The sequence below is a fragment of the Colletotrichum higginsianum genome, chromosome 2 (assembly GCF_001672515.1).
Source record: "Colletotrichum higginsianum IMI 349063 chromosome 2, whole genome shotgun sequence".
Lineage (NCBI taxonomy): Eukaryota > Fungi > Ascomycota > Sordariomycetes > Glomerellales > Glomerellaceae > Colletotrichum > Colletotrichum higginsianum.
In genome coordinates this window covers 949,153-975,508 of record NC_030955.1, presented here as the reverse complement: position 1 = coordinate 975,508, position 26,356 = coordinate 949,153, and the positions used below count along the sequence as shown (strand labels likewise).

The following is a 26,356-nucleotide window of genomic DNA, read 5'->3' as shown; positions in this document are numbered from 1 at the left end:
AAGTGGAATCACGATCTACCCGGGCGTATCCGAGATCCATAGATGCGATTCTCGGTGGGCCTGGACTTGCGGCACAGCAGGAACACACCCTTACAGAAGCTGGGAGTAAGCGAGTGTCAGCTAGCTGGTCTGCCTGCGAGACGCTGTCAGCCGTCCCAACCAGGGATGGGTTTCTTTGCCGAAAGAATTCGCTCGTGAAATGACCTCAATTTCTGCAGATACATTCACAAGATCATCAGCAGTGAGTTTCTCCGTTGGAATTGTGTAATAAACCCTGATTCCTTCGGTAATGACATGAGGGGGGGCTCTAGTAATCCTCACCGTTCCAGCCACTTGACTAGCTTGTGATTTTGTTCGTCTTCCGAATTTCAGACTCCGATAGCCATAATTTTTTATTCTTATTATTCTAATGTTTTATGTATTTGAGCACACCGGAGAAGCAGTCAAAGAGTCATGGTTTTTGTTCGTCATCGCTATGAGATGATAATCCTCAAAGTCGTGATAAAGGACGGCATTCGCTAGTGCTATGGAAGACGCCACAAGTCTCAAGCAAACTGCTCATGGCCGAATTTTCCCGCCATTCTCATAATGAGCAAGTCCTCCTTCACTATCTCGTCCTTTCTCGCCACAAGATCCTCGAGGTCCCATTCGACGGAGATCGCGCGGCCACTGAGAAACCTGGCCCTGTCCCCGCTCAGCCAGACGACCGCGCCACCAACGAGCTGTGGGGTAGAGACGTCGAAGCCACGGAGCTGGAGCATGTCCGTCTCGACCAGGCCGGGACTTGCCGAGATCGCCGTGATGTTGGGGTAGCCCGAGGCGATGTCGCTGATGAGCTTCTGCGCCGCGAGCTTGCTGCCGCTGTAGCCGGCGAAGGAGGAGTTTCTTGCCCACGACGCCGCGGTGCCGATGTAGAGGATGACCCCCGGCGACTCCGGAGAGGGGAGAGACTTGATGAAATACTGGGCCACGAGGAACGTTCCAAAGGTGTTGATTTCCTGCCGCATTTTCGCTGGTCAGCAAGCCGCGTCCGTCACGTCATCGGAGCAGACCAAGTAACAAACGTATTGCTTCCAAAACGCCGTAGCGTCTTCCTCGTGGATATTGCTCATCTGGTTCATGACCCCGGCGTTGTGAACCAAGATGTCGACCCGGCCAAATGTTTCCGTCGCGCTCTTGAACACAGAAGCAACGGACTGCTCGTTGCTGATATCGGCAGCCGCAACGAGGACGCGCGTGCTGGGGTTGATGTCGCGGACGGCGAGCTCAACCGCCTTGAGTTTCTCGGCGTTGGTCGCGACAAGCACAATGCCCGCGGCACCAGCTTTGGCCAATGAAGGCACAATTCCCTACAACAGAAAGGTGGTTTTCTCAGTGTCACGGCAGCTTTGTAAAGAGTTCTTATCGGATTGTGGAAATAGACTCACATTAGCGCCAATGCCCCGGCTTGCGCCTGTCACCAACACCACCTTGCCAGCCAAAGACAGCTCCGGGTTTGAAGGATCGATGGCGGGATAGACATCATGGTGTTGCCGCGGTGTAAACTGAAGACTTCGTTCATGTAAGAATATTGCGTGGATAAATACAAGCGGTAGGACGCAGAACTCTGCTTACAGTTTGTAGATATAGTCTGACGGCAAACCTGATGACAAATCGTCCATGATGCCGGATATTATGGACTGAGGCGTCGAGAATTATCTAACAGAAAGTGCGTGGAAATGGTGATGAGTTGTTGAATGAGGAAGTCTTCCTAGAGCTCTGTGTGATTCTACCCCCTTGCTTTTATTCTCATGCAATGCACAATAGGTAGGTCAATGGCCCGCTCTTTAAAGTTGTAGCCTACTGTGAGACGATTATACCCTGCCGTGCTATGTTTGTGCTTGTGAAGCGAATTTGTCAGTATCTTTCAAGTAATCATTACAAACAGAGGGTGCCCGTGCCGCCAAAGCTTGTTTAGATCCTTCATGTTCCATCTGTATGCTTACCCCATCGACTGCGATTTTAACGTCAGCATATACCAGTCCACCTTTCTTCCGCTCTTCAACACTAGTCCGTCCGTTGGCCAATGTCTCGAGTGCATCTCTATCCTTTCCACCCCGCTGACTCGCAGCCGGTGGGATACGGACTCGGGCCAATTGCGGGTGTGCGTCTCAGATTCTCGCCGTCTTGGCAGCGGAACGGATCGGACAGCGAGTTTCTCACCCAACTTCATAGGCTAGCTCGCTTCAATAGAGCTTATTCGAAGAGCGCTCGGCCTGTGTGGAACTAGCAAGGAGTCTTCAAGCACGCCGGAACTCTATTTGTACAGGCATCGAGCGGTAGAGTGTAAGTCCGCTACTTCGGCATGTGGAGGTGCTAGCAGTGGCTTTGAGGTATAAGTCAAACCACCCACTTTTCGGCCACCCCCCCATTTCGGCCAGGTTTTACACCTAAAATCTACTAAAACTAACAACCCTAGCTCCTTAACCCTAACCCTAAATAATCTATAAATATTATATATTATATATAACTATAAAATAACTATAGATAATAGGTATAAAAGCTTCTACTATACTATATATAAAGTATTAAGTCTTTAAAGTTAGAAATCTTAAAATGTTAAGATTATAGTATATTTTACTAGTGGTCCTTAACAGTAGCTTAAGCTAAAATATTTTAGTAGGCTTTATATTAAAAAAGCTATTTTTAGTATATATATATACTTTTTTAATTAGATTTTTATATTATATACTTATAGTTAAGTATTTAATAGTAGTTATATAAGTATTATAAAAGTAAAATTTAACTAGTATATATTTTACTAGTATTATACTATTTTTAAATTTATATAGTAAATAAGCTATTTATATAGGTAAATCTACTTTCTTTTAATATAAATATATACTATAATTAAAGTTATTTAAGTAGTTTTACTATAAGTACTATAATTACTATATAATACTAAAATTTAAAATCTTAAAAATAGTATTAGAAAGTAGAGTTTTTACTTTATACTATAAACTAAGTATATTACTAAGCTATATAAAGTTAGAAAATACTATATATATAAAATAGAGATAAAAAACTATTTTATAAGACTTTTTATATTTATTTATCTATATTAGTTATTAATAAAAGGGTGTAGTGAAAAGTAGTACTTTTGGTGTAAAACCCCGGCCGAAATGGGGGGGTGGCCGAAAAGTGGGTGCTTTGACTTACCTATCGACTGTAAGATCTATGGCAGGACCCGTGGCTGGATCTGTAGCCTTGGTAATCAGAGCCAAACGTTGCTGATGGAGCATGAGAGGCTTCTTAGAAATCAGCAACTGACGATTAAGCGAAACTCACGCACGCCAACTCTAGAACTCAGTCCTGTTTTCGTATTTAGTCGGAGGGCAGTCTGCATGTAGTCGAGTCTGTTGTCAGTAGCTTCTACATCCACATTCATCGCATCCGACAATCATACGATTTTTCACTTCCTACAACTCCTTCTCTTTCGAACCTCCAACTCACCCACAATTCAAAAATGACAGGAAAGAAGATCATCACCGTTTTTGGTGCCACGGGCGCCCAGGGCGGTGGCGTCGTCAACACTTTCCTCAACGACCCGGCCTTGAAGTCGGAGTGGACGGTCCGGGCCGTGACCCGCGATGCGTCAAAGGACAGCGCCAAAAAGCTCCAGCAGTTGGGCGCCGAAGTCGTCGTGGTGAGAAGGGCTTGATTCGGGGAAAATGCCCGCTTCTGAGCCAGTTAGGCTGACGCGGGAACTAGGCCGACGTGGACGACAAGGCATCCATCGCCAAGGTCTTTGAGGGTGCCGCCGCGGCCTTTGCGGTGACCAACTACTGGGAGAAGATGAACATGGAAGCCGAGATCCAGCAGGGAAAGAACATCGTTGACGCAGCAAAGGTTCGTCTCTTGCGCCCCCGACAGGAATTCGAATCAACTCGTGCTGATCTTTGCGTAGGAGACTGGGTTGCCGCATCTCATTTGGAGCTCGCTGGTCAATGTCAAAGAGCGTAAGTCTCACTTCTTGGCCACTGAAGGCTGTGTTCGTAGGAGTCTAACGTACCCGTTTTTCTCAGTGACCAAGGGTAAGCTTTCGCATGTCTACCACTTTGATGGCAAGGCCGAGGTCGAAAAATACGCTCGTGAAGTCGGAATTCCGGCCACGTTCTTCCTCCCGGGCTTTTACACGACCAACATCCCGGGTCAGATGCTCCGGTACAACCCAGACGCCGGCGCATGGGTTCTTGCCATGCCCATGCCGGACACAGCTCCGATCCCGTTGTTCGACACCGCCAACACGGGCATCTGGGTCAAGGCCATCGTCCGCAAGCGTGACCAGCTTCTTGGAAAGCGCGTCTTCGGTGCCACCAAGTACACCACCCCGAACGAGATTCTTGAAGCGTTCAAGCAGACTTTCCCGAAGGCCGGGGAGAAGGCCACCTTCTTCCGCCTCCCCGACGAAGTCTTCGCAGCAGGGATCAAAGAGGCCATGGGTGTACCTGATTGGGTGGCTGAAGAGATGCTGGAAAACATGCAACTGATCTACGATGGTGGCTACTATGGGTTCGAGCCGTTGGATGAAAGCCTGGCCATCCTCGAGGACAAGCCGACTACCTGTCTGGAGTTCATTCGGAACTCGCCTGCCTTCAAGGACCTGCAATAGTCTCTGAGTGCAGACTTCGGAATTTGATTTAGGTCTGCATATTGTAAATAGAAATGAGACTCGTAAGTCGATGCACTTATTGCTAACTCCTATCTGGACAGGGGAAGCCTGTGCCAACGCACACGTCTCCCTCGAACACAAGATTGCGATCCGCCGTGGCGTCTGGAAGTTGTCTTCCCCATTATCTGTGTGAGCGAAACAAAAACTATTGAACGCCCCCCCAAACCCTTTCCAGGTACTCCTCGATACGAGTGGGCTGGAAGTCGGGCAACAATTGGTTCCACTCGTCCGAAACTGCCCACGCGTCTCTCGCCAGGGAAACTGTGACGCCGATTGTGACCACCTTTGTGAACCCTGCGAGTTCCTCCGGGGACATGCCGGGCAAGTTCAGCGGAGGGATGAAGTTTGTCTTCACGATGCCAGCCTTGAGATCCTCCAGTTTCAACCTGTCGACCTCGAATGTTTTTCCTTTAGGGCGTTCCGTTAGTGATTTGCTCGTAGTTGTCCAGGATCAAGATAACCTGCCTCGGATCTTTTCACCCAGCTTCAAAAGCTCACCGACGGTAATTCTCTGGCCGCTGATACCACCGACGACGGGCCACTCCCCGGCATACTCGACCGCACGAGTGGTCACCTCCGCAATGTCCTCAACGGTGGTCAAGGTAACCTCTGCAGTCTCCGAGCCTTCTAGTATATAGGCCGTGCCCTTATCAAAGTCGAAGAAGCTCGGGTTCTCGATCGGGTAGTGCTTGGCGGTCTGATGAGGGTACGCGAAGAAGTTCATGAAAGCGCCGGGCTGGAACAAGGTGTACTCGATGACCTTTTTTTCGCATCAGACGATGACAAGCCTTGAGTTTTCATGTTCCAGACTTACTTTTTTATCCTTGTTGACTTCCTCCAGATAGCGTTTGACCTCCAGCTTGTTGGCGTACCATGGCACATACTCGACCACCTTCTCCAACAAGGCGCCCCTGTATTCAAAGCCGTCAGCATCTACTTTTACCAATTCGTGGAGAAAGAGCAACGAGCAGTCGCCACTCACGTCGCCCATTCGCTAGGGGCGAACCGCTGAACCCCCGCCTCGATCGATGCGTCGATCAACCGCTTTGCAGTCTCGGCTTCAGGGTCCGTATGGGCCACAATGAAGGAGATGACCGTCTGCGTGCCATTGAGAATCCTGACCAAGTCTGCCTTGTCCTGGTACGTGGTCTGAACCCATGTCACTCCGGGGAAGGAGGGCAAAGAGGAAGGGTCCTGGAAGATGGTCAGAGAGCAAGGTCCAACGACGGCAGTTTCTCGCAGAGGACATGCCCCGGGAAAATGCTGGACTATTCTCTTACCTTTCGCACTAGACCGAGGATTTCATGCTTCCCGGTCTTTGCCAATCTGTCGATGACTTCCAAGGCCAGCTCTAAGTGAGAATGATGGTTAGTTGGGAGATGAGACAGCAAGCAAGGCAGAACTCACTTCCAGATGCGCCCGCAATAGCAACCTTGACCATTCTGGCGAGTTTCCGAAGATAAAGATAAGGGAATGAACTGGTGCTGTTGTTGGTGTTGAAGTATTGAGGGCGATGGTTTGGTTTGAGGATCCACTGATGCTTTGGGTTGCAACAAGGGAAAACCTGGAGAGACCTTGAGTGCCAGACTGGGTTTTTATACCAAATGGGAGCAGGTGGAACATGGACGTTGATGTTCGCTTGCTCCTATGTACTATCACTGACGGATGCATGCCGGCGGAAAATCGAGCACTGTCTGATGCCTATCGAGAGATGGCGGAGTTCCGCCCTTGGGGTTCTGCGCCGCAATGCGGTCCGCTGCCCGCCACAATGTCGTGCGGAAGGATTCCTTTCCACACAAGCCCGTAAGCACAGAAGGCCAAAACTCCGCAATCACACTACCTATGAAATTCGATGCCATTGGGGTCAGTGTCCGCTTCGGTTTAGAGCACCATGGAGCGAGTGAATCTTCCGCAGAACTTCCCCCGTCGACGGAATCCAAGTGGACCAACCGAAGTCTAGGTTGGAAACTGGTGAGCATCATCCTGACGAGGAGTGCGAGCCAAGTGATATGGTAAACTAGGTTTTCTTTCACAGAAACAATAGACTGAATGGTTCCTCGTACCATTTATCTTTGTCTCGTTTTTCAGTGTCATATATAGTCCCATAATAGCCCATTGACTCATAACTTCGCCAGGACCTTGAGATGATGGTGACGATTAGGAAATTTTCAGCCATTGACCTTAATTCAAGTTAGGAACTATGTAACTGGTTACTACTGACACTGGTTACAGTCCCTTCAGAATATCCGAAGCCTTCTCTGCGACAGCGTACACGGTCGATTGCAAATGGCAAGCAGGGATCAAGGGGATGATGCTGGAGTCAACGACTCTCAGCCCCTCAACACCGTAAACGCGAAGCTCGGGGTCCACGACGCCGCCGTGCTCCAACGGCTGCAGGCTCGTCGTACCGCTGGGGTGCGCAAAGCTGGCAAACAGAGAGTCCCGGATGGCTTCGGCGATGGCCTCGTCCGAAGTGACGTTGGCGCCCGGGACGATCTCGACGGCCTCGCGGACGGCGAGGGTAGGTCCCTCCCAGACCTTGCGGAATGCCTTGACGCTGAGAACGGCAACGTCGAGGTCGATGGGGTTTTGGAGCACGCCGAAGTCGATGACCGGGGGCACCGCGGGGTTCGGGTTGGTGGTGTTGATGGTGACGGTGCCGCGGGAGAGCGGCTTCTGGAAGGAGATGGCGCCTCCAGAGAAGCCTCCAAATGGGATCTCCAACACGCCGGCCTCGGGGCTTCGGTAGAGCTTCGCAAGGCTTTCACGCTGAGCGAGGAAACCTTCGAGCAGCTCAGGATGCTCAGAGTAGATTGGGGGGAGGAAGTCCGCCGCGTTCTGCGCCTCCACGGCAGCCGTCAAGCTCTCGAACTCGGAGGTGATGTCCTGGAGAGAGAGGAAGATGATGTTGTTGCCGCGGGCGTGGGTGAATGGACCGGTCCGGTTGGCAAAGTACTCCGCCTCGGACGCGTTGAAGAAGGCAGGGTCGTTCATGGCCTCGCTGCCAAGCTCAGGGGGGTTGCCATCTCGACGAAGTCAGTAGCTGGCTTACGGACAACTTGCTCAGAAGGATAGGAAAATCAACTTACATGTGTACAACAAGAGCATCCATGGGTGATCCTGGTAGTTGGCCCCAACTCCGGGGAGGTCTGCGACGACGTCGATGTCCAGAGACTCGAGCAGCGAAGCGGGCCCGACACCACTTTGGAGGAGAATCCTAGGCGTCTGCACGCCCCCGGCAGCGAGAACAACCTCCTTCTTCGCCTTGATCAACGTCGTGGCGTTGGTGTCCCGGGAAACGATGTTGACGCCGACGGCCTTCTTGTTCTCGAACTCGATCGTCGAGGCGAAGTGCTTGACGAGCAAGTTGAGGTTCTTTCGAGTCCCCGCGACCGGGTCGTAGTAAGCAGTTCTCGAGGTCGAGCGGGTGACGTTTTTCGGGTCGTGGTTCTGGGGCAGCAGTGCCAGGCCGACGTTGTTGCCCCCGGCACCGTGGTCATCGAGCACGGGAACTCCTACGTCGTTGATCCAGGCCTCTCTCTGCAGATCTGGAGTGGATCAGTATTCAAGGCTGCCCCGTCCATGTTGCGGAATATCTTTGCTGTGCGCACCTCTGTCGGGCCACTGCCAAGATGGAAAGCCAACTTGAACAGGTCCGTCGCCGTACGTGCTTTCGTCGTAGCTGTAGTTGTATCTCTCGACGTATTCGGGAGCAGGAAGGGTGAAGGTGGTGGACTAAGCGTCTTGTCCGTTAGTTTGACGACGTCCCTCGATCTAGCAGCCGGTGTTGTCCGACCTTTTTGAAGTAGTGAGACAGGCTCTCCCAGTTCCAACCGGGGTTGCCCAGCTCCTCCCATGCATCGTAGTCGCCCTTCGAGCCTCGGTCAAAGGCCATACCGTTGACCGTGGATCCACCTCCAACAACTGTGCCGGTCTGAACGCCAGAGGTTCTGTTGTTGAGGCCAGGCTGCGGAACGGACATGAACTGGATCAGGTCGTTGGGGTGGAGATTGGCCGAGTAGTATGGAATGGCTACATCCCACGAATCGTCGAAATCGCCATACTCCACGACCAAGACAGTGACTATCGGAGCCGGAGAGTGAGCATTGGGACAGACTAGGATTTGGAGTCTTCTGTACCTTCGGGATCCTCAGTCAGGCGGTTGGCAACAACCAAACCACTAAGGCCTCCGCCCACGATCACGTAGTCGTAGGAGTCGCTGAGGCTTGTTGCGTTGCGTCTCGCGAATTTGGCAGATGCCGGAGCAGCGGTAGACAGGTGGAATTGGCTCGAGATGAGCGCTGTTAAAGCAGCAGCTTTGAAGCCTCGAAGAACGCCCATGATGTCGTCGTCGTCGTCGTCGATAGAACCGGCAGTGTGCAGACTGGAGGAAGACAGAGTCGCTGGAGAGCCTTTTGAATACTCGTGGGCAGCATCCCGACCTTTGAATAGCCAGGAGTGCTCCATTGTTTTCCATTCGGACCCCCCCTGTTACCATCGGACAACTGCACAAACATTGCCTAGCTCAGTCACTCGCGTACTCTTCAACGGCGCCAAAACCTCCACTGCGACCATGAAGACAGGGCTCACCGGGCAAGGATCAATAGAGTGCCAATTTTCGAGGACCGGACGCCGGCAGATAGGGCAATGCCGCCCGATGCAGATGGCTTGCGTGCCGAACCCATTTGTCTGCTCATAGGTCAGGACGCACAAGTACTCGACGACCTGCAGATGACCCCAGATGATGCAGGGGACCTTCATCTTCATTCCCGAGGGCCTAGCCGGGCGGTGGGATGATTCACGTTTTCTAGGCAGCCGAATTACCCAGACGATGTTACGCTGTCAACCTTTCACATTCGAGATGTAAGCACTAGGTATATTAAAGTTCCCTACCCGGTCTGTAGCCATTTTATCAATGTCCGAAGACTCCAGTTGCTACCGGAATCCTCTGGCCAGGGGCGAATTCTGCCGCAGAACTTGTCGATATGATGTTGTTTGCAGTCTTCGTCGCTTGGGGTTAAGAGCCTTTCTTGTAAACAAGGTCTGTCCCTCGAAGTTTCATCTTGTGAGTTTTTCAGTGTACCGTTAGCAACATCATGAGGACAACCTCATGATGTAGCTAGATATTTTGCCTCGTCACCCCCGGAAACTAGGCACTTTCCCCATCATCGTCACGCTTCTTGTTCAAATCTCGGTCAACAACATCGTCCAGTACTGCCAGGCCTTGGCTCTCGGCGTGCACTCTCGCCCTCTTCAGCCGGCGCGTGTCCGCCTCCGTCTTTCGCGTAACCCACCAGGTGACGAGCGTGACGATGGCGCAGCACCCCACCAAGGCCATCGCCACCGCGAAACTGGTCCGGTAACGCGGGGCGTACTTGGATCGGAAGATCTGTGGTCCGAGGGCGCCGCCGATCTGTCCGTAACTGTTGACGAAGCCGATGCTGAACGCCGAGCCGGTGGCCCGCGACGTCGTCTGGACCCGCCAGGGCCACATGAGTGGGAAGAAGGCCGCTGTGAAAGCATTCCCGATGAGCGTGGCGGTGTAGACAGCCCCATTGGAGGGATACGCCACCAATACCCCGTAGCAGGCCAGGATGACGGCAAAGACGCCGAGGGGGTACAGGGGCCGCGGTATGAGGCCCTTGTCGGCGAAGAAGCCCGTCGCTCCGATGACGAAGATGGACAGCAGAGAGATGGGCAGGTTGAGGAGTTGGGCCCTCGCGATCGTGGTGAAACCGAGGTTGGCGATAACCGTGGGCTGGTAGAATCGGACACCTGAAGTTCCGACGGTGAACGTGGCCCAAATCAGAGTGAAGAGCCAGAGCCGGCGGTCCTTGAGAGAGTCGACTATTTCGGAGAGGTTGAAGTTCACCTCTTCGGCTCTGGGCGCGTTGGACGGAAGACGAGCTTGGATGAACGCCTTTTCTTTGTCCGACAACCATTGGGCTGTGGGAGGGACTGGAAATGGTCAGCGTTGGGCAGAAGACTCGGTGTTGATGAGTGACATGGCTGAACTAACAGTCAGGAAGCAGGAAATAGACTGTCGCTCCGAGAATAAGAGTGAGAATGCCCTCGACTAGGAAGAGCCTACGTGGAGATGTTGGTTTCCGCATTTCAAGTTGTTTAATAGCTGCAGGGGCTGACCACTTACCACTGCCATCCCGACAGGCCAGCAGTCCCTGATACAGTGTCGAACGAAAAGGCGAGAATGCCACTGAATATTCCAGACAGGTTTCCGAGCACATCTGTGACCTTGTTAGGATGGGACGATATGATTTTCCCCGGGCAAGTACCGACAGAAGTAAAGGAGGCGTATAGACATCTCATCGGGTCTGTACCAGTATGTCATCTGCAATATGACGCCTGGAAACATTCCCGCTTCAAACTGGGCATCGTCAGCAGTGTTTATGCAACAGACCCCACGGGAACGACACTTACTGCTCCAAGAAGAAAACGGGTGGCGTAGATCCCGCCCTTGTTGGTCACGGGAACGTGGCAGAGCAGCGCAATGCCCCAGGAGATCATGATCCTCGACTGCCATGCGCTTGGCCTCAGCCGCTTCAACAAGAGGTTCGAAGGTGCTTCGAGAACGATATAAGGAACCTTGACAGGTTAAGAACCAAGCGAGCCTCTCGTTGAAAAAGGCTTTGGACCCACATAGTAGAGCACGTTCAGCAGGTTGTACTCGTCCGAGGTCATGTCCAGCTGCGTCATGATGTTTCTCGGTGTTCCCTTGTTCATGATTCTCGCGTTCGAGATGTTGTCGGCGTCGATGTTTTTCATGAGAAAGAGCAGTGAACAAATGGTCATCATCCTGCGGTGAACCAACTGCGTCAGCGCCGGGGGTTTGTAACCACTCAAGGAGTCTGTCCTCGTGTCGAAACTTGCCTCCAGTCAACTCGCCTCATGAGTTTCTTCTCCTCCTCGGCCGTCAGAAGAGATCGAGCTCGCATGTGTTCCGCGTCGTAACCGGACACATCACCAGCGACGGTGGTATCGTTGACCTGCTCTCCTCGTCGAGCAAAAGTCAGTCCGTCTTTGCTGACCTCGCCGCTGGATGGCCACGACGGCGTGGGTGTCGTTACTTTCTTTGGATTAGACATGCTGAAAGAGTCCAAAACTCTGATACAGTAAACGCTTGAGGTAGATTTTTAGGACGCTCACTAGGAAAGGGACCCTACAATTAAGTATGCCTGCACGTCCTCTGCTTCCGACCCAGGGCGGGACCACCATATCGCCCGCCAAGCGAGGCATCGGCCTTATCGTCACAGAATCCCAATGGCGTTAGACCGGAGGTGCATTATCGGAAACATTGTGCCATAGTTGCGAAAATCGCGATCCAACAAAGGCGCCAGGGGTCTGATTTACCGTTGAGACTCTGAGAGGGGACCGGTGGTTGCATCACGAGCGGCACTTACAACTCACACAACAGTCTCCGTGGTAATACCGCAGGTTCCTATCACTTGGCGTTCTTTCGTAGAAGGGAGGGGGCTTCCCAAAGCAGCGGAGATGCCGTCATGTTCATCTACTGCAGCGTCAAGTGCGCCTGGAGCGGACGACGTCCGATGAAGATCGTTCATTTCGCAATCAGACTCCACCATTGCGAGATAGGGTTACCTCATTCGCCTTCCTCCATAATTTCCCGGGTCCGGAGGTATGGAATTCATCGAAGTTTAGATGGTTCGCAAGCCTAAGACGTGGTTGGAATCCTTGACCAAAAGTATCAACGTGGCGATGGCTCAAAAGAGAACCCACGGCTGCTGTGCGTGACTTACATAGAGGGTTATACCCATCACAACGACCGACGAATTAAACGGGGTTCATCACGTCAATGGCTTCAATTTAGCTCTGATTGGCTAAAACCAAGTTTATATATCGACACTAAGTGACTTCTCGCTTCCACGATAGCAGTAGCAGCAGCATCAGCCTCGAAGACTGTCGGTCTCAACAGGTACAGATCATTGCCCGCCTACCAACACTTCCCAGAGACAAAGCACAGGCAACAATGACATCAACCATGCTGAATACTTATGCTAAAATGAAGGACGAAAATTTCAAAATAAGAGGACTTCCGTTAGTCCGTTCAATGCCAGGCCAGGCTCAGCCCATTTGGACGTTGGCTAAGTAAACCCGTCGAGATATTTGGGCGCATGAGACTAGACAGTGCTCTTGCCGAAGGTCAGAGGGACATCCGAAGGGCTCAGCCCGATCATTTCCTGAATCAGCGCGCCCATGGTAGGCATGTTGATGGCGACGGCAGGGGGGGTCCATCCCAGCATGATAGGGAACCTCTCATTGCCTGTTCAAATTATGGGCGTCAGTCTAGGTTAAGGAAAAATCTTACAATAGCTTGGTAGACTTGGACTCACGGAAGAAGAACTCGATCCAGTCGCGTCTGGCGACGGGGTTCTCGAGGGGGCTGCCAAAGATGCTAAGCAGCATTGCGTTCTCGCCCACTATGACGGGGATTTCGGGTTGGGTGATCTCGAACTCCGGATTCAGGACGCTCATGTCGAGAGCTTGCCTTGCTCGGGCGTTTGCTTGGGAAGTCGTATTGATGGTGGTATCGTTCCCCAAGTAGCTGAGGTAGTTGTCAAACGTCTCCGCGTCAAAGGGGTTCGTGGGGTCGAAGAAAGAGTCCTTGCGGGACAAGCTGCCGTCGTGCTCGATGATGCCGTGGGTGTGGAGCATGTCCAGGTCGAAGAACTGTGTCGTTGCGAGGGGCCGTGTCAGTCAAGTGCTTTCAACACCAGGCGACGGGGTCAAGTTTTGGGAAGGAACCGTGTCTTGGTGAGCATACCGTAGCGTTAGGGTTGGGGTTAACTTTCTTGCCGTTGTCGAAGGTGACGCCCCCGAAGGCACGGTCGAGGTTGATCGCTTTGTTGGTTGCTTCGATGAAGACGTCGCGGGTGATGTTGCGGCCGTTGCGGGGAATAAAGCCGTGGTTGGCAAGGGTGTTCATGACGGGGCAGGGGGCGCGGACTAAACAACGGAAGAGCCAACTATGTCAGTTCCAGGTTTCTAGCGGACATCATGTGGTGAAGCTAGTTCTCTACTCACGGTCGTCAGGTCCTGGAGCTTTCCATTCAAAATGCTCCTTGACAAGACCATTGGCACCAAAACGGCCCTCGCCGTATGGGGCGCGCTCAGCAGCACGCGCTATCAAGTTTGCGTATTGGGGAAAGGCCGCGGCGTAGGGGACGAGCCAAAGAGCGTATTGTGCAGAGGCCTTCATGGTAAAAGAATGGTCGAGTATGTATTTGCGGTAGAGAATGTGTTGCCTGTTGTTGTCTGGATAGGTCTGGTTGGATGGATGCTTCAGAATCAGGACGAGAGCTGGCACCGCGACTCTACAAATACTTGAAAGATGCTTCTTGCGACTTCGTCCCGTACCGTATCCTCCGACCATGTAACTCACCATGATGAGTCTCAATATACATTGCGCCCCTTGCAGATCCATGCGAGGCAAGTTAAAATTGTGGATATAGCGCTGTAAGTGAGGCAAACCAATGATGATCTGCTCTTTCGTAATCAACTATCCAACGTGGTGAGATGTCACTTAAGGACGCTAATGATCGACAAGGCAATCGTTGTCGCGTCCTAGTCATAGGAAACGCAATGTCATGGGTCTGCCAAGAGCTGGACTGTGCTTCCCTGAGGCTCTCCATAATCGTTCTCGTTTTCGGTTCCTAAATACGGGCGGATGTTGCCTTAACATCGCCCAGCGGGAGGAGCTGTGTCTCAATGTTAAGGAACCACTACAATGGAAATGAGCAGGGGGTGGATAAATGCTCGAGGGGCGTTACTCTCAGATGGCGAAGAATAAGAAGAAGAAATCCGAAGTGATTTCTGCTCTTGCTAGCCCGTGACGTCCTCTGGAGACGTGCCCTTGGGCAGGACAATTGCCATGAAACGTCGAGAATGTCTTTTTATGCAATTGTCCCAGTCAAAGATCTTAGGTGATCGCTACAGTGTAAACGTGGCTTTGCCTTCACGTAGCTAGGTACGACCGTGTATGCCGAGGATCGGTTGAAAAATATGAGCAGGTAACTTTGCATCAGCCTCTTCGCATGCTTGACAGACGGAAAGTTAGGGTTGTCCCCGTTGATCTTCACGGCTCGCTCGTCGTTAGTGCGGTGGCTTCTGTGCGTATACTTAGCGGCGTGGTACTGAGTCACGCAAATGGCACTATATGCCGGAGTTTAGTAGATCTTAGGTTGTCGGAAAGGTACCGCCATGTGCTACCGTAGTTTCGATGTACTCACGCACGTGCGTTGGGACAAAGTATATTGATGTGGCTTAGACGACGACTAACGAGTGCGTAATGACGGGCAAACGGTATCTGTGACGGATCTGGCTGAGAAGTGGTTCCTGCATTGGTGCGGGCACTTGTCTTTGAAACGCGACATTTCATAGCTTAGTGAGTATTTTGCGCCTTGAGGGATACGCTCCGAGATCCAGATTGGCCGAGGCCTCGTTCTGGGCAATTCGTTCTCGTTCTCGTACTCACCATCCTCAACGACCGAGGCCTTGCGTTGCCCCATGCGCCCCAGAAAAGCAAGTAAGCCAAGCTTCTGACGCTGTTCGCTACCGTCCTGAAGCTGCCAAACTACTTCGCCGCCTGGCGCCGGTTCATAGCAGCATCCACAGAGTCGTAGTTCCGCCCCTTGACGAAGCCGGCGTCGATCGCTTGGGAGTGCTGCGCTTCGCGTCCCGAAGACAGCCTTGGGCTGCGGCCGGTACAGAGCAGCTTTCTCGAGACATTGGGATACGACGGGGACAAGAACTCCAATATTATTGCCGGGATCACGGGCGAGCGAGTGAGTGAAGGCGCGGGTGAGAGCCGGGGTGAACCGCTTCAACGAAGCGAGGCGTGAGGTTACAGAGCAGGATATTTTGATTGGTGTTGAGGCCCAAGTAAGCACAATGGCTGAGCCGATTTGAATCGTTCCCATTACGTCGAACACGAGAAACGAGTATGACGACGTCATGACCGTCCCTTTGCTTGGACCTTGATACTATCCCGGTCAGCAATTGGGCGCAGATAGTGTGGTTCACTGTAATTGTGGAGCGATTCTCATGACTATTTGTCCCATTTCAGATCACTTGCCAAGGTAAAAAGATCCCGAGAGAAGCGATCAAGGTGTGTCAATAACTGCGATGAAAGTTCGGGGCCAGATCGGGAACTATCGGGAACTGTAGAATCATTCGTTGGTGGACGGCAACATTACGCAAGCGCGATTACGAGACGATGTTCGTAGTGAACGTAGGTTCTAATAGAGGACAACACACTGGAAATGTCTCCTAAACGCCACCTGAGAAAGCTATTGGAATAGTGAATATGACAGTCTTACAGGTCGTCGTTGATATACTGGTCAAAAACATCCGCATAGAACTTCTTCCCGACATCCCTATGGCTCCTGATCTTCGTCCTCAACTGACTCTCGCCCCAAGTATCATACTTGCCCTTCAGAAAAGCCGAGTCGATATCCCTCCCCTCATTCGACTCCGACGTCGGACCCCCGATTTCGAGGTTGTCGAAATGGGCCCTCAAAGAGCCCACCGCCTCCTCCTTGGTCAGGTCCCTCCTCACGCCCTGGAAGAAGGGGACGCTGAACCGCTCCAGCGGGCCGGCGAGCACGCGGTGCGTTGTGGCCCTGCACGCGCCGCCCGTCACGACCTCGAACGCCTGGCCGATGTTGACGACGAACGAGCCCGGCACGACGGGCACGTCGACCCAGCCGCCGTTCTTGTTGAGGGCCTGCAGCCCGCCGACGTGCGGCGGCGAGGCCTGCAGCAGGAACGTCCACCACCCCGACGAGTCCTTGTGCGGGCCGACGCCTTGGCCGCCGCCGGCCGCCTCGCTCTCCGTGAGTGCCGGGTAGTGGACGAGCTTGAGGCGGTGCTGGTCCGAGAGGAAGGGCAGGAAGGTCTCCGGCGGGAGTGAGAGGGCCTTCGCGACGAGGCGGAGGAAGCGCTCGCCCAAGAGCGTCATCTCGGCGATGTAGGATTCGATGGTGGGACGGAGCTCCGGGTACGACGATGGCCACTGTCCACAAGATGATGAGACGCTGGCCGGAACAAGGGGGGGCTGTCGCGTCGTCGTCGCCAAGGGCTCTCACCTGGTTCGGACCTCGCAGGCGTTCTCTCAACGGCAGGCCCGCGCTCCATCCGTCCGCGAGCTCCGTCGCGAACTCGACCTGCTCCCTGCGATCGCGACGCCCCGCCGTCGTCTCGGAGCCGTCGCCGCTGTAGCCCAGGAAATGCGGCGAGTTCCGCAGCGCGATCTCGTCCTTGGCCGCGGGCGGCAGCGCGAAAAGCCTGGGCAGGGCCCGGACGACGTCCGCGACGGTCTCGGCGGGCACGCCGTGGTTCACGACGTAGAGGAAGCCGACGTGGACGAGCGCGTGGCGGAGCTGGTCGAGCAGCGCGGCCTCCGATGCGGGGTCGTCGGCGAGGGAGAGGTCGATCTGTGGGATTTCGGTGAAGCCCGGTGCCATTGTGGACGAGCGGATGGACGTTGCTGGGTCACACGGGTCAGAACTAGTCAAGAGAAATCAAACCTTGATTCACCATGTGATGCCATCTAATGGTAACGGTCCGGTGAGTTTGTTAATGTCCGGAGTACTTGCAACTCAAAGGTCCGTTGCCGGCGCCGGCCCGGGCCGGAGGGGAAAGGAGGATTCACGCAAGCTGGAAGACGAGCACGTCATCCGCGAGCGACCGGTCGACAATGTCACCGATTAGCAATACTCCAGGATGTGCATTGACTGGTATTGGACTGTATGTTTCATCCGATACCTGCAGTTCGATGTTCGTAATTCCCATTTTAATTGCGCCAGCGTCTTCTTCTGTTTCTCCTTCACCATGTGGAAATTTAGTGGCAAGACAGTGGATTGATTGGTTCCCTTTCAACAATTGAAAGCGCTGTCCCTCTTCGGGCACCCCTGGAACCATACCGAGATCTGACATTCGACGATCACCCTGATCGAGATTGCTCTTGCATTATTACACGTTCCGGGTTATCGCCACTGACCACCCGACACGCCACAGGACTACATCACCACGTGGCTAACCCGCGTACCTGGAGGGGGAGCAAACGCTTCGCCAAATTGGCAGTAGAGTATTTGTGTAAATGTATACCCTGCTTTTATACATATATGGGGCTGCGGTATACTGGCTGATGTCGGTCGCACCCCACGAGCCTCGTACAAAAAAAAAGCTCACCACTCACTCATTCATGGAAAATGCAAAAAGAACTCAATGCCCAGAGGCGGATTCGAACCGCCGTCAACACGGATCGCTGTATAGAAGAACCACAACGTATCATCCTAACCAACTAGACGATCTGGGCGAATTGATCAAACTTGATTGTTGCAGAATGTGTCGAGGAATGGATCCATTAACCCTAACCGCCCCGCTGCGGGACAGACGACGGAGCAAGTACCGGCTTCAACCATGCTGCGACGGATTGAGTGTGCGCCAACAGACTCGGCTCATTAGGTAGGTAAGAATAGTCTAAGAACGATGTATTATGTGTGTAATAGACAAAAGGTGTGAAGTATGGACGGCCTGAGCAGGGTGCAGCATCACGACTTTGTCACTTGGCATTGGGCGGAAGCAACCACCGATGGATCAGACTCTGAAGTCGCCTTGAGAGTCACCACTGCCGAGTCCGCCGCGTCGGAGGAAGCTCCCACGGACACCCTCGCGGTCTTGATTTCGCCGAACCTCGCCGCGACGAGGGCGTTGGGCAGTTCCACGCGCCAGCCGGCGCCCTCAACCTCGGCGCTCAGTCGGTAGACGTCCGACTCCAAGAAGGCCGAGACGTCCTCGGGATGCTGAGCGACATCCGGGTCGACGGCAACGTATGAGCCACTGTTGGAAAGCTGAAACGAGCATGTTACTCCCTGACCCGTCGGCGTGCTACTCTTCAAGTCAGTCACCGCCCCGTCCCCCAGCGACACGTCGTGGATGCTCGCGCCGCCCTCGCCCTCGAGTGACCGGATAGCAACCGTGTACGAGAGAATCCCTTCGTCGTCGCGGTGGCGGTCGATGATGTAAAAGTGCAAGCGGTTGGGCGTATCGATGAACTCGAATTCGCTGCCCGAGTTGGTCCCTGCGTGGAAGAGGGCATCTGCGAGCTGGCGGTAGTCACCGAGGGTGATCATGGCGATGGAACCGTTGGGCCGGTAAAAGTCGACAAGCTCGATGTCCTGAGGGTTGGCATCAATGACCCATTGGAAGGGCTGCCGGTCTAGGTCCTTGGACTTGCTGACCAGGACGCCAGAGTCGGGCTGGAACGAGTCGGAGCCCATACGGTCGACGACCTCCATGTCGTAGTTGTCCCAGCCGCCGCCGTCGCACAGGACCGCCGTCGTCACGTTGCAGGCGGGGGACCGGTCGGCGTCCATGATGACGCGGACGCCCATCAAGCCGTCGCCGGGGTCCACGGAGCGGGCAACCAGATTGGCAACGGCGATTCCTGAGGTAGACAAAGCCTCACGGGACAGCCAAAGGATGTCCGTCTTGTCAATCAGTCCGAGCTGGAACTTGTCGCGCAGAGTGTGCAGCGATCCCATCGAAGCGCCCTGGAGCGCCGGGACCTGCCATCGAGTATGTGGACCGCCGGGCCCGTTGAAGGAGCCGCGCGACATCATGGACCATGGACCGGTGTAGGCTCTGCGCAGTGGGAGGCCGTAGGGGTTGTTGTAGTTGTCGCCAATGTTCAGCAAGTGACTCAGTTCGTGGGCGTAGACGGCCATGCCCGAACTTTCGCCCTGAGTGGAGGAGCCGCCGCCGGCGTTGGGCCAAAGGGTCGAAGCAGCCGCCCACGAGGTCCAAGGCACATACCGGGTGCGAGCGTAGTTGGGCAACGAGCCGTTGGCGGCCTTGGGGGGCCCGAACTCGTCCGGAACGTCGTCGGGCCCGTTGAACTTCATCTCGCCGAATTCCTGCCAGGTAGAAGACTCGTCCTGGCCAGCAGACAGGATGAAGACCAGCTCAAACGCGTCGGCCGTCGCATTGCCCACGTCGGCACGCCACGCGGCAAGCGCATCGGTGCGGATGTTGAGACCGCACGTCTCTCCCTCCGGGCATGCGCCGGGGTTGAAGCTGCCGTCAACGCCGTATTGGTATCCGTTATTAGAGAGTCGATAGGCGCCAAAAGCGGTCAGGTCGACCCCGAAGCGACCAACCGAGTCCTCCATCCAGTACTCATGAAGAGTGTGGCCCTGGTTCAACTCATTCGGTGTGTTGAGGAGATCGCGATAAAAGGTCGGCACGTCTTCCCTCGGGATGTCCGCACCCGCGGGTTGCGGGTTGTTGAAGATGGTCGAGTGGGCCGGCTGGGTGACGATGAAGGGCCTGTCCGGGTAGTCGACGACAACAAGGGCGATGTTGAAGTTGCGGCTGGAACCCTTGCGTGCCGGGTTCGACCAGTCGGTGCCTGGAGGCTTCACCCACTCATCCCAGGTCATGTTGTCCGGGTTCGCCCAGTTCTGAGGGTCAATTGGCACGAATGGCGTATACGGATTGCAGGAGTCCGCGGCCGCTGGACCGACGGCGAGGGCCCCGAGGGCAGCTGCCACGAAGGCTAGGACGCCATTGTGCCCCTCTCGAAGGTGCATGTCGCCGACGAGGTTGATGTGGCGACTGATGGTTAACGACGGGACAAACCCAAACCACAGACAGAAGAAGCTGGCGGAAAGAAACAAGAAGAGCAGAGACTGAGTAGGGCGACGACGGCAGAGCGGACTGGCGACGGGCAATAAGTAAGTCTGCAGCGGACGCGACGGGATCACAACGGTGGCACCGACCTGCTGCTTTCCGTGGCCTCACGTTTGCTCGTCCCCCGCACCATCCTTATCTCTTTCCACGCCGCCGGTCTCTTCTCCAAGGTATCCCATTGCGCTTTGCGAGGAGACGAGTGACTTATTGATGGTTGCCAAGACGCTGAACCCGTAATCTGGTCGTCGGTTGTGTGCGATGACACCTGCTGCTTCAGGAAAACAGCCATGCCCACTTGGACGCGTGGATCAGCGTATGCATGGGGCGTTTGTTCAAAGTCTTCGGGGATACTCGGCTAGCTAAAAAGCGCGTGCGAGTGTGTGTATCCGTATTCCCGCGGTCAATGACAAGTCCCCAAGATTTGCCTCGCGTGAAGCCGCTTGGCTGCCGAAACAGATTCCTAAGATGTCGAGGTCTGGTGAGAGGAAGCGAGGAGCATTTAAGGGATGGCGCGGCAGCCCAGTCGGGGTAGAGGTTGTTGTTGACCACATTTGATATTTGATTTGGAGATACAAGTGAGAAAGAGACTGTGGACCAGTCGCCACGGGTCATTGCGGGCCTTTGCGGGCCTATGTGGGTCGCTATCACAGAAGTACTGATGTACCTGATGAGACGTATAGAGTAGCTTACCTAATCACAATTGGATTCAGCAGCAGGAATTGCCGATATGTCCAGAGGCTAGCCTGTATATGCATTTAAACACGGTTCCCCCAGACATTGCATCTGGTGACAGTGATTTCTCCACGTATATATACCTATACCATATGCGGACCGACCGACCGAGCTCGTCCCTCTGGAACACTAGCGACTAGTGTCAAGGTGGGTGTGTGGCAAAGCAGCCGGAGTGCACTCCGTCCTGATTGTTTCTGCCCGTAAGCTTAATCTTTTCCTCTTTCTCTTCCTCCAAACCGACCGGCAACGTGGCAAACAACTATCCCAATATCTTCTTTCCTTCCGTATTATCCTCAAAAGGTCCCAATTCCAAGAAATCCTCCGAGCTCAACCCGTGTCGACAATATACGTGACCGGCCGACCATCCATCGCCCCTCGAATGCCACCGGACGATCGCCCGCAGCGACAACTTCTCCCCCTAACCGCCCAACAACCCCTCCAGGAGCTGACATCCACGGACGGCGATGATGGCAACTCACTTGGACGCAAGAGGCGCCGTCCCTACACTTCCAAAGCCTGCAACTTTTGCCGGGACAAGAAGAAGGCCGTAAGCAAATCAAGTTACTAAACCACAGGGCTTTCGCCCATTCCGACCTCCAACCAGCCAAAAACTCTCTTGGGCTCTTCCTCATGCACAACACAACACTGACAATTAGCCTTTTTGCACAGTGCGATGGCCAGCCAGAGTGCTCACAGTGTCTGCGCCGTGGGCTCAAGTGCGAATACAGAGTGCTCACCGACGCCATTCTGAAGGCCATCCCCGCCGGCTTCCAGCTAGTCGACAAGGAGGAGTCTCTGAGCAATGCCGACGCCGCCGACTTGCTCGAAATCCTCAAGGGTCTTCCCGAAGACGAGGCTTTCGAGGGTCTGCAGCTCCTGAGAAATGGCAACGATCCAGCCCTCATATGCCTTGCCTTGCGGGGGAACGATGCCGGACTGTCGTCAGCTGTGCTAAACAGGGCAACCTTGCCACCCAAACAGTCCTCCCTGGAATTCGAGCTGATGATGAGACATCCTGTTGCCTATCCCACTTGGCCGCCGCCTCAGCCATCCAAAGCCGACTTGGACTTCCTGTTGCTTCCGAGTGAAGTCCTCTGGAGCAGGAGTGGCTCGACTGGGTACGTTGGCTCTATATTCAGTCCCTGGAGCAGCACAGGCAAAGCAGGAGTGCTTGGTTTCCCTCTTGACAACCTTGGAATTCATCTTTCTTTTTCCAACCTGGTTCTGAAAAGACAGGATTCTTGCTGATTTGAAGCCCTGATTCCAGAAATGCAGACTCGTTTTCGCAGTACCTTCATCATCAAGAAGGGGAAAGCTCCAACTCGGCAAGCTTGGTCGGGCCGCGCAAGCCATCGACACTGTACGACAATCGGTTACTGAGTGTCGACATAACACAATGGACGGACGTGCCTGTCACCAACGAATTCTCCATTGCGGTCCTGCAGCTTTATCTTGAGACCGACCACCCGATGATGCCACTGATTGACGATGATCTGCTTCTGGACGGGCTGCTCGGTAAGAACGAGTTCTGTTCTCGAATTCTCGTAAGCGGGCTATTTGCCTGGGCTTGTGTAAGTGGCCTCACACTGACAATGCTTCACTCGAGTTGCTTGATGTGTAGTCTCATCGCCATGCAGCAGGGATACGCGGCCTTCGAGCCCGAGGCCATCATCGTGGGCCACTCCTTCTACGAAGAAGCAAAGAGACTGTGGAGGAGTACCAAGGAGGCCGGAGTCAGATACGGCATCTGTACTGTGGCAGCGGTGCATTTTTTGTTGATGACTTCGGTCACCCTTGGGGCGGGTGCTCAGCATGTCGAGTTCCTCGATGACCTTTTGGACATGTCCAGAAGGCTTGAACTCTTCAACATCGACCCTTCTCACGACGTGCGACTCGACCTCGACAAAGGTGCAACCTATCGAAAGGCCAAGTCCCAGATAGCCTGGGTTTTGTTCGCCTGTCTAACGTACGTCACTGTTGGCTTGATTGATCTGGATTCTAGACGATTGTTGTCTTTGATCTCTGCTGTCTTGCCCTGTTGTTATATTGAGTTATTTCTCGTATCCTGCTATCCTCTTTTCTTATCCGCAGTAGGGAATCTGCTCTTGCTATGTTGAAAATCTATCGCGCATCTGATTAAGGGTGTCAATATTTGGAGCTCTAAGCTTCATCAACTGTCTCATGGTAATGAAATACATAAGCTAATTGATTGCCTACACAAAGCTTCTTCTCGACACAGCTCCACCAGCGTTTGATCGAGCACCCACCCCGCGGGGACCTACCAGGCGAAGACATTCAAGTTGCGAAAGGCGTCGGCACCATTCCGAAAAAAATAAAAAGACAAATCGACAATGCAAACTTGCTCAGAGAGCACTGTCGCCTCTTCCTGATAGTTCACGACATGGTCAAAAGCATGTACGGGCCAACACAGACCGCGTGCGCCAACGCCGTCACTTTGGTCTTTGCCGAAGAGACTTACAAGCGCCTCTTACTGTGGGCAGATAACTTACCCCTAGATCTGGCTCAGGGGGACCAGTGTACACATTTCGCAGTGGTTCTGCAGTATTTCAGCCCCAGTTTCTATTGTTTAACGCACTCTAGGGTTTTTAGCTAACGTAGATTGCAATCTCCAGCATCTACCACCACTTGGCTATCATGGACCTGTTCCGGCCTCTTCTTCAGCACAACGGCGCTCCTCAGCAGCGACTCTCTATCTTCCAGTCCGAGGAGTCTACCCCGGATGCTGTCTACGCGGCATCCGTAAAACAGTTAAAGCGGATCGTTATCTCCTATCGGCATAACCACCCAGAGTCGTCCTACTCCTTCTTCTGGCACTCGGCGCTCCTGTACCTCGCCAACGCAACGCTCACCGAGGTGACGGTCACGGGACATACGCCCGACTGGCGATTCTACCTACGCCTCTGCATGGCCTGCTACCAGACGTTATACACCGGCTTCCGACTGGCCAAGGGGATCACGCTGAGCCTGCTGTCCATGGCTCTCGAGAAGGGCGCGATGGATATCCCGCAGGCGAGAGCGATCAGGAAGGATCTAGAGTTGCGGGGAAAGCACCACACGATACCCGACGAGGTTCCTGTCTACTGGGTCGTGGATCTGGACCTGGCCGTGACGGATCCTTCTGCGGCGCAGGTGGAGAATCTGGTACAGAGGTTTCGGGAGCTCCAACTCAGCGAGACGAGTGAAACTTTTGAGTCATGAGCCCCAAGGGCCAAGAGGTGGCTTGTCATATTTTCTAATGTGAAAGTTGGTGTACAGTAATACATGCAGTCCCCTCACCCACCCCCTGTCCAGTCCAGTGCGCGGAGCAAGAATCCGTCCCCCCCTTCCAACCTTGTGCGAGTCAGATGCAGCCGGCGGTGCGAGAGTCCATTGTGTGTCTCATACAACCATTGGAGTTCCAGAGGAAAGATGAGGTTGAATGGGATCCTTGCCCAGTCGCTGAGACATGAGGTGCACCGCATCCCAAAAGTGGCCTGATAGCTAACACCGTTCATGCCCAATGGGTTTTTACATCGTACCTGTACAACGAACATGTATGTGTACACATCGTACGTGCAGCTGATACCGTTGATCTGTATGTTACTTTCGAGTTATTAGACGCAGACCCTGAATCGTCTAGTCCCGAGTTTATGCAGTCTGCCTCCAAGCATGTTTCTTGATAAGCCATCCCTCCTCCTTGACGACGCCGCGCCCTTCACTTTCCCCAAGACGGCCCCCGACACCATCCGACACATATGAGAGCAAAGCACGCACGGAGTGCTCATCTCCGCCGTCGTGCGCCGTAGCTCCTCCCCCCGACGCGCATCATCTCATCTAGCACCATCCAGAACAGCCAGGACTTGATCCTCTCATAGGCCCACCGCCTCGTCGACTCGGGCGTCGCGTGGTACCCGACGATCCACAACCCAGCAACGATGCCGCAAACGATGCATCTCCTCAGCAGCTCGTTGCCCCCGAACTCGGCGACGCAGAGGAGCATCGCCTCGCAGATGACGCACGGCCAGTAGTTCCCCGGGTGCCAGACGAACCCCGCGCCCGAACCCGCCTGCTCGATCCGCCCGTTTCTGATCCTGGTGTCGGCGACCCCGGGTAGGAAGACTGCGAGGGGCGACGTCAGGCCGGCGATTCGCCATTGGAAGTAGCACGCCGAGAGCATGACTATGCCGGCGAAGAGGCGGTCGAAGAGGGAGCTCCCGTCGATGCCGAGAACCCACGTGACCGGCGTGAAGGGCACGGCGGCGGTGTAGAGCAGCGCGATGAGGGGCAGCGCGGCGAGCTGGCGGCTGAGGATGTCGGCCTTGCCCGGCGGGCCGGCGTGGGTCGTGTACGGCGCTGATTGTGGGGCCGGGGGCCGGGCATAGAAGTTTTTCGGCATGCCGGGTGCTCCGTACGCTCGGTGGGAAACCATTGCCAAGAGGGGAGTAGGTAGATGAGGAGACGATGAGTTTTTGTTTTTGTTTTTTCAGAGTTCTTTTTCTTTTTCTTTCTGTAGGTGTTGCACGTTGTCTGTTTGAATGATCTTGTTCTTGGGGGATTGTTTTGGATCGCTCGTTGAAATCGAAGCGAATTGGTGGGATGCTCGATACAAGCTGCTGCTTCAGATGTCTGACTGGGGGAGGGAATCGTCGCGCACCGACGCTGTATTTATGCTTTGCCTGTCCTCGTCTTTGCCTCCTACTCCCCCTTGGCGGGGACAGCTGCTGCCTACTATGCAGCATTGAAGGGATTCGGACATTTGGAGACTGGTTCCGGTACGTTTCCAGAGCCTTCGACGAGGATCCTCAAGCCCCCCCCCCGCCAGGCAGCACCAGTCCCAGGTGGCCCCCTGCGACGAAAGAACCGCACCGCCCCACACTCCTGCGCATATCTTTCGGCGTGTTCCCGAATCGGCGGTACCAGCCACTGGGCCTCTTAAAGATCTGGGGATGCGGTGCTCGAGAGAAATTGCGCTCGATGCAGACCTGACTAATGTTCTGTTGGCTTACAGGCCGGGCCGTCAGCTCCGGTAGCCGCGAAGTCACACATGGGCGACCAGCTTCCACAACCAAAACTCCTATACGCCGCAGCACGACATGATATGGGTTCGAGAAGTACATCCGGGAACCTAGTTCGATCTGTCCAACCGCTGCTGTATATTTACACAGCGGCCCGGCAACTGGAGTC

General features: G+C 54.1%; 12 protein-coding genes across 12 annotated transcripts; 2 read left to right on the top strand and 10 right to left on the bottom strand.

Moving 5' to 3' along the window:
* Positions 1–545: 545 nt before the first annotated feature.
* Positions 546–1,661, bottom strand: CH63R_02043 (Short chain dehydrogenase reductase; the record flags this gene model as incomplete). Its single annotated transcript, XM_018297018.1, has 4 exons — positions 546–998; positions 1,065–1,349; positions 1,428–1,551; positions 1,615–1,661. The coding sequence occupies 4 exons, from the start codon at positions 1,659–1,661 to the stop codon at positions 546–548; spliced, it is 909 nt and encodes a 302-aa protein (XP_018161834.1).
* A 1,844-nt stretch (positions 1,662–3,505) lies between these two features.
* CH63R_02042 (NmrA-like family protein) lies at positions 3,506–4,651 on the top strand (the record flags this gene model as incomplete). Its single annotated transcript, XM_018297017.1, has 4 exons — positions 3,506–3,685; positions 3,751–3,888; positions 3,947–3,998; positions 4,065–4,651. 4 exons carry the CDS (start codon positions 3,506–3,508, stop codon positions 4,649–4,651), a joined length of 957 nt encoding a protein of 318 aa, XP_018161833.1.
* Positions 4,652–4,856: 205 nt separating this feature from the next.
* Positions 4,857–6,152, bottom strand: CH63R_02041 (NmrA-like family protein; the record flags this gene model as incomplete). The annotated part of the gene is made up of 6 exons (XM_018297016.1): positions 4,857–5,145; positions 5,173–5,471; positions 5,526–5,622; positions 5,694–5,905; positions 5,992–6,062; positions 6,119–6,152. The coding sequence occupies 6 exons, from the start codon at positions 6,150–6,152 to the stop codon at positions 4,857–4,859; spliced, it is 1,002 nt and encodes a 333-aa protein (XP_018161832.1).
* A 785-nt stretch (positions 6,153–6,937) lies between these two features.
* Positions 6,938–9,178, bottom strand: CH63R_02040 (GMC oxidoreductase; the record flags this gene model as incomplete). Its single annotated transcript, XM_018297015.1, has 5 exons — positions 6,938–7,737; positions 7,801–8,259; positions 8,323–8,446; positions 8,508–8,794; positions 8,851–9,178. The coding sequence occupies 5 exons, from the start codon at positions 9,176–9,178 to the stop codon at positions 6,938–6,940; spliced, it is 1,998 nt and encodes a 665-aa protein (XP_018161831.1).
* Positions 9,179–9,860: 682 nt separating this feature from the next.
* Positions 9,861–11,494, bottom strand: CH63R_02039 (Pantothenate transporter; the record flags this gene model as incomplete). Its single annotated transcript, XM_018297014.1, has 6 exons — positions 9,861–10,669; positions 10,731–10,798; positions 10,863–10,956; positions 11,009–11,096; positions 11,150–11,314; positions 11,369–11,494. 6 exons carry the CDS (start codon positions 11,492–11,494, stop codon positions 9,861–9,863), a joined length of 1,350 nt encoding a protein of 449 aa, XP_018161830.1.
* A 74-nt stretch (positions 11,495–11,568) lies between these two features.
* CH63R_02038 (Pantothenate transporter) lies at positions 11,569–11,814 on the bottom strand (the record flags this gene model as incomplete). Its single annotated transcript, XM_018297013.1, has 1 exon — positions 11,569–11,814. One exon carries the CDS (start codon positions 11,812–11,814, stop codon positions 11,569–11,571), a length of 246 nt encoding a protein of 81 aa, XP_018161829.1.
* A 1,053-nt stretch (positions 11,815–12,867) lies between these two features.
* On the bottom strand, positions 12,868–13,946 carry CH63R_02037 (Chloroperoxidase-like protein; the record flags this gene model as incomplete). The annotated part of the gene is made up of 4 exons (XM_018297012.1): positions 12,868–13,010; positions 13,081–13,417; positions 13,512–13,693; positions 13,772–13,946. 4 exons carry the CDS (start codon positions 13,944–13,946, stop codon positions 12,868–12,870), a joined length of 837 nt encoding a protein of 278 aa, XP_018161828.1.
* Positions 13,947–15,021: 1,075 nt separating this feature from the next.
* Positions 15,022–15,666, bottom strand: CH63R_02036 (uncharacterized protein; the record flags this gene model as incomplete). The annotated part of the gene is made up of 1 exon (XM_018297011.1): positions 15,022–15,666. The coding sequence occupies one exon, from the start codon at positions 15,664–15,666 to the stop codon at positions 15,022–15,024; it is 645 nt and encodes a 214-aa protein (XP_018161827.1).
* A 395-nt stretch (positions 15,667–16,061) lies between these two features.
* On the bottom strand, positions 16,062–17,211 carry CH63R_02035 (2OG-Fe(II) oxygenase; the record flags this gene model as incomplete). Its single annotated transcript, XM_018297010.1, has 2 exons — positions 16,062–16,760; positions 16,834–17,211. 2 exons carry the CDS (start codon positions 17,209–17,211, stop codon positions 16,062–16,064), a joined length of 1,077 nt encoding a protein of 358 aa, XP_018161826.1.
* A 1,089-nt stretch (positions 17,212–18,300) lies between these two features.
* CH63R_02034 (M6 family metalloprotease) lies at positions 18,301–20,340 on the bottom strand (the record flags this gene model as incomplete). Its single annotated transcript, XM_018297009.1, has 1 exon — positions 18,301–20,340. One exon carries the CDS (start codon positions 20,338–20,340, stop codon positions 18,301–18,303), a length of 2,040 nt encoding a protein of 679 aa, XP_018161825.1.
* A 1,211-nt stretch (positions 20,341–21,551) lies between these two features.
* On the top strand, positions 21,552–24,391 carry CH63R_02033 (C6 zinc finger domain containing protein; the record flags this gene model as incomplete). The annotated part of the gene is made up of 4 exons (XM_018297008.1): positions 21,552–21,719; positions 21,842–22,290; positions 22,440–23,138; positions 23,806–24,391. 4 exons carry the CDS (start codon positions 21,552–21,554, stop codon positions 24,389–24,391), a joined length of 1,902 nt encoding a protein of 633 aa, XP_018161824.1.
* Positions 24,392–24,953: 562 nt separating this feature from the next.
* Positions 24,954–25,568, bottom strand: CH63R_02032 (M6 family metalloprotease; the record flags this gene model as incomplete). Its single annotated transcript, XM_018297007.1, has 1 exon — positions 24,954–25,568. The coding sequence occupies one exon, from the start codon at positions 25,566–25,568 to the stop codon at positions 24,954–24,956; it is 615 nt and encodes a 204-aa protein (XP_018161823.1).
* Between the last annotated feature and the right edge of the window lie 788 nt (positions 25,569–26,356).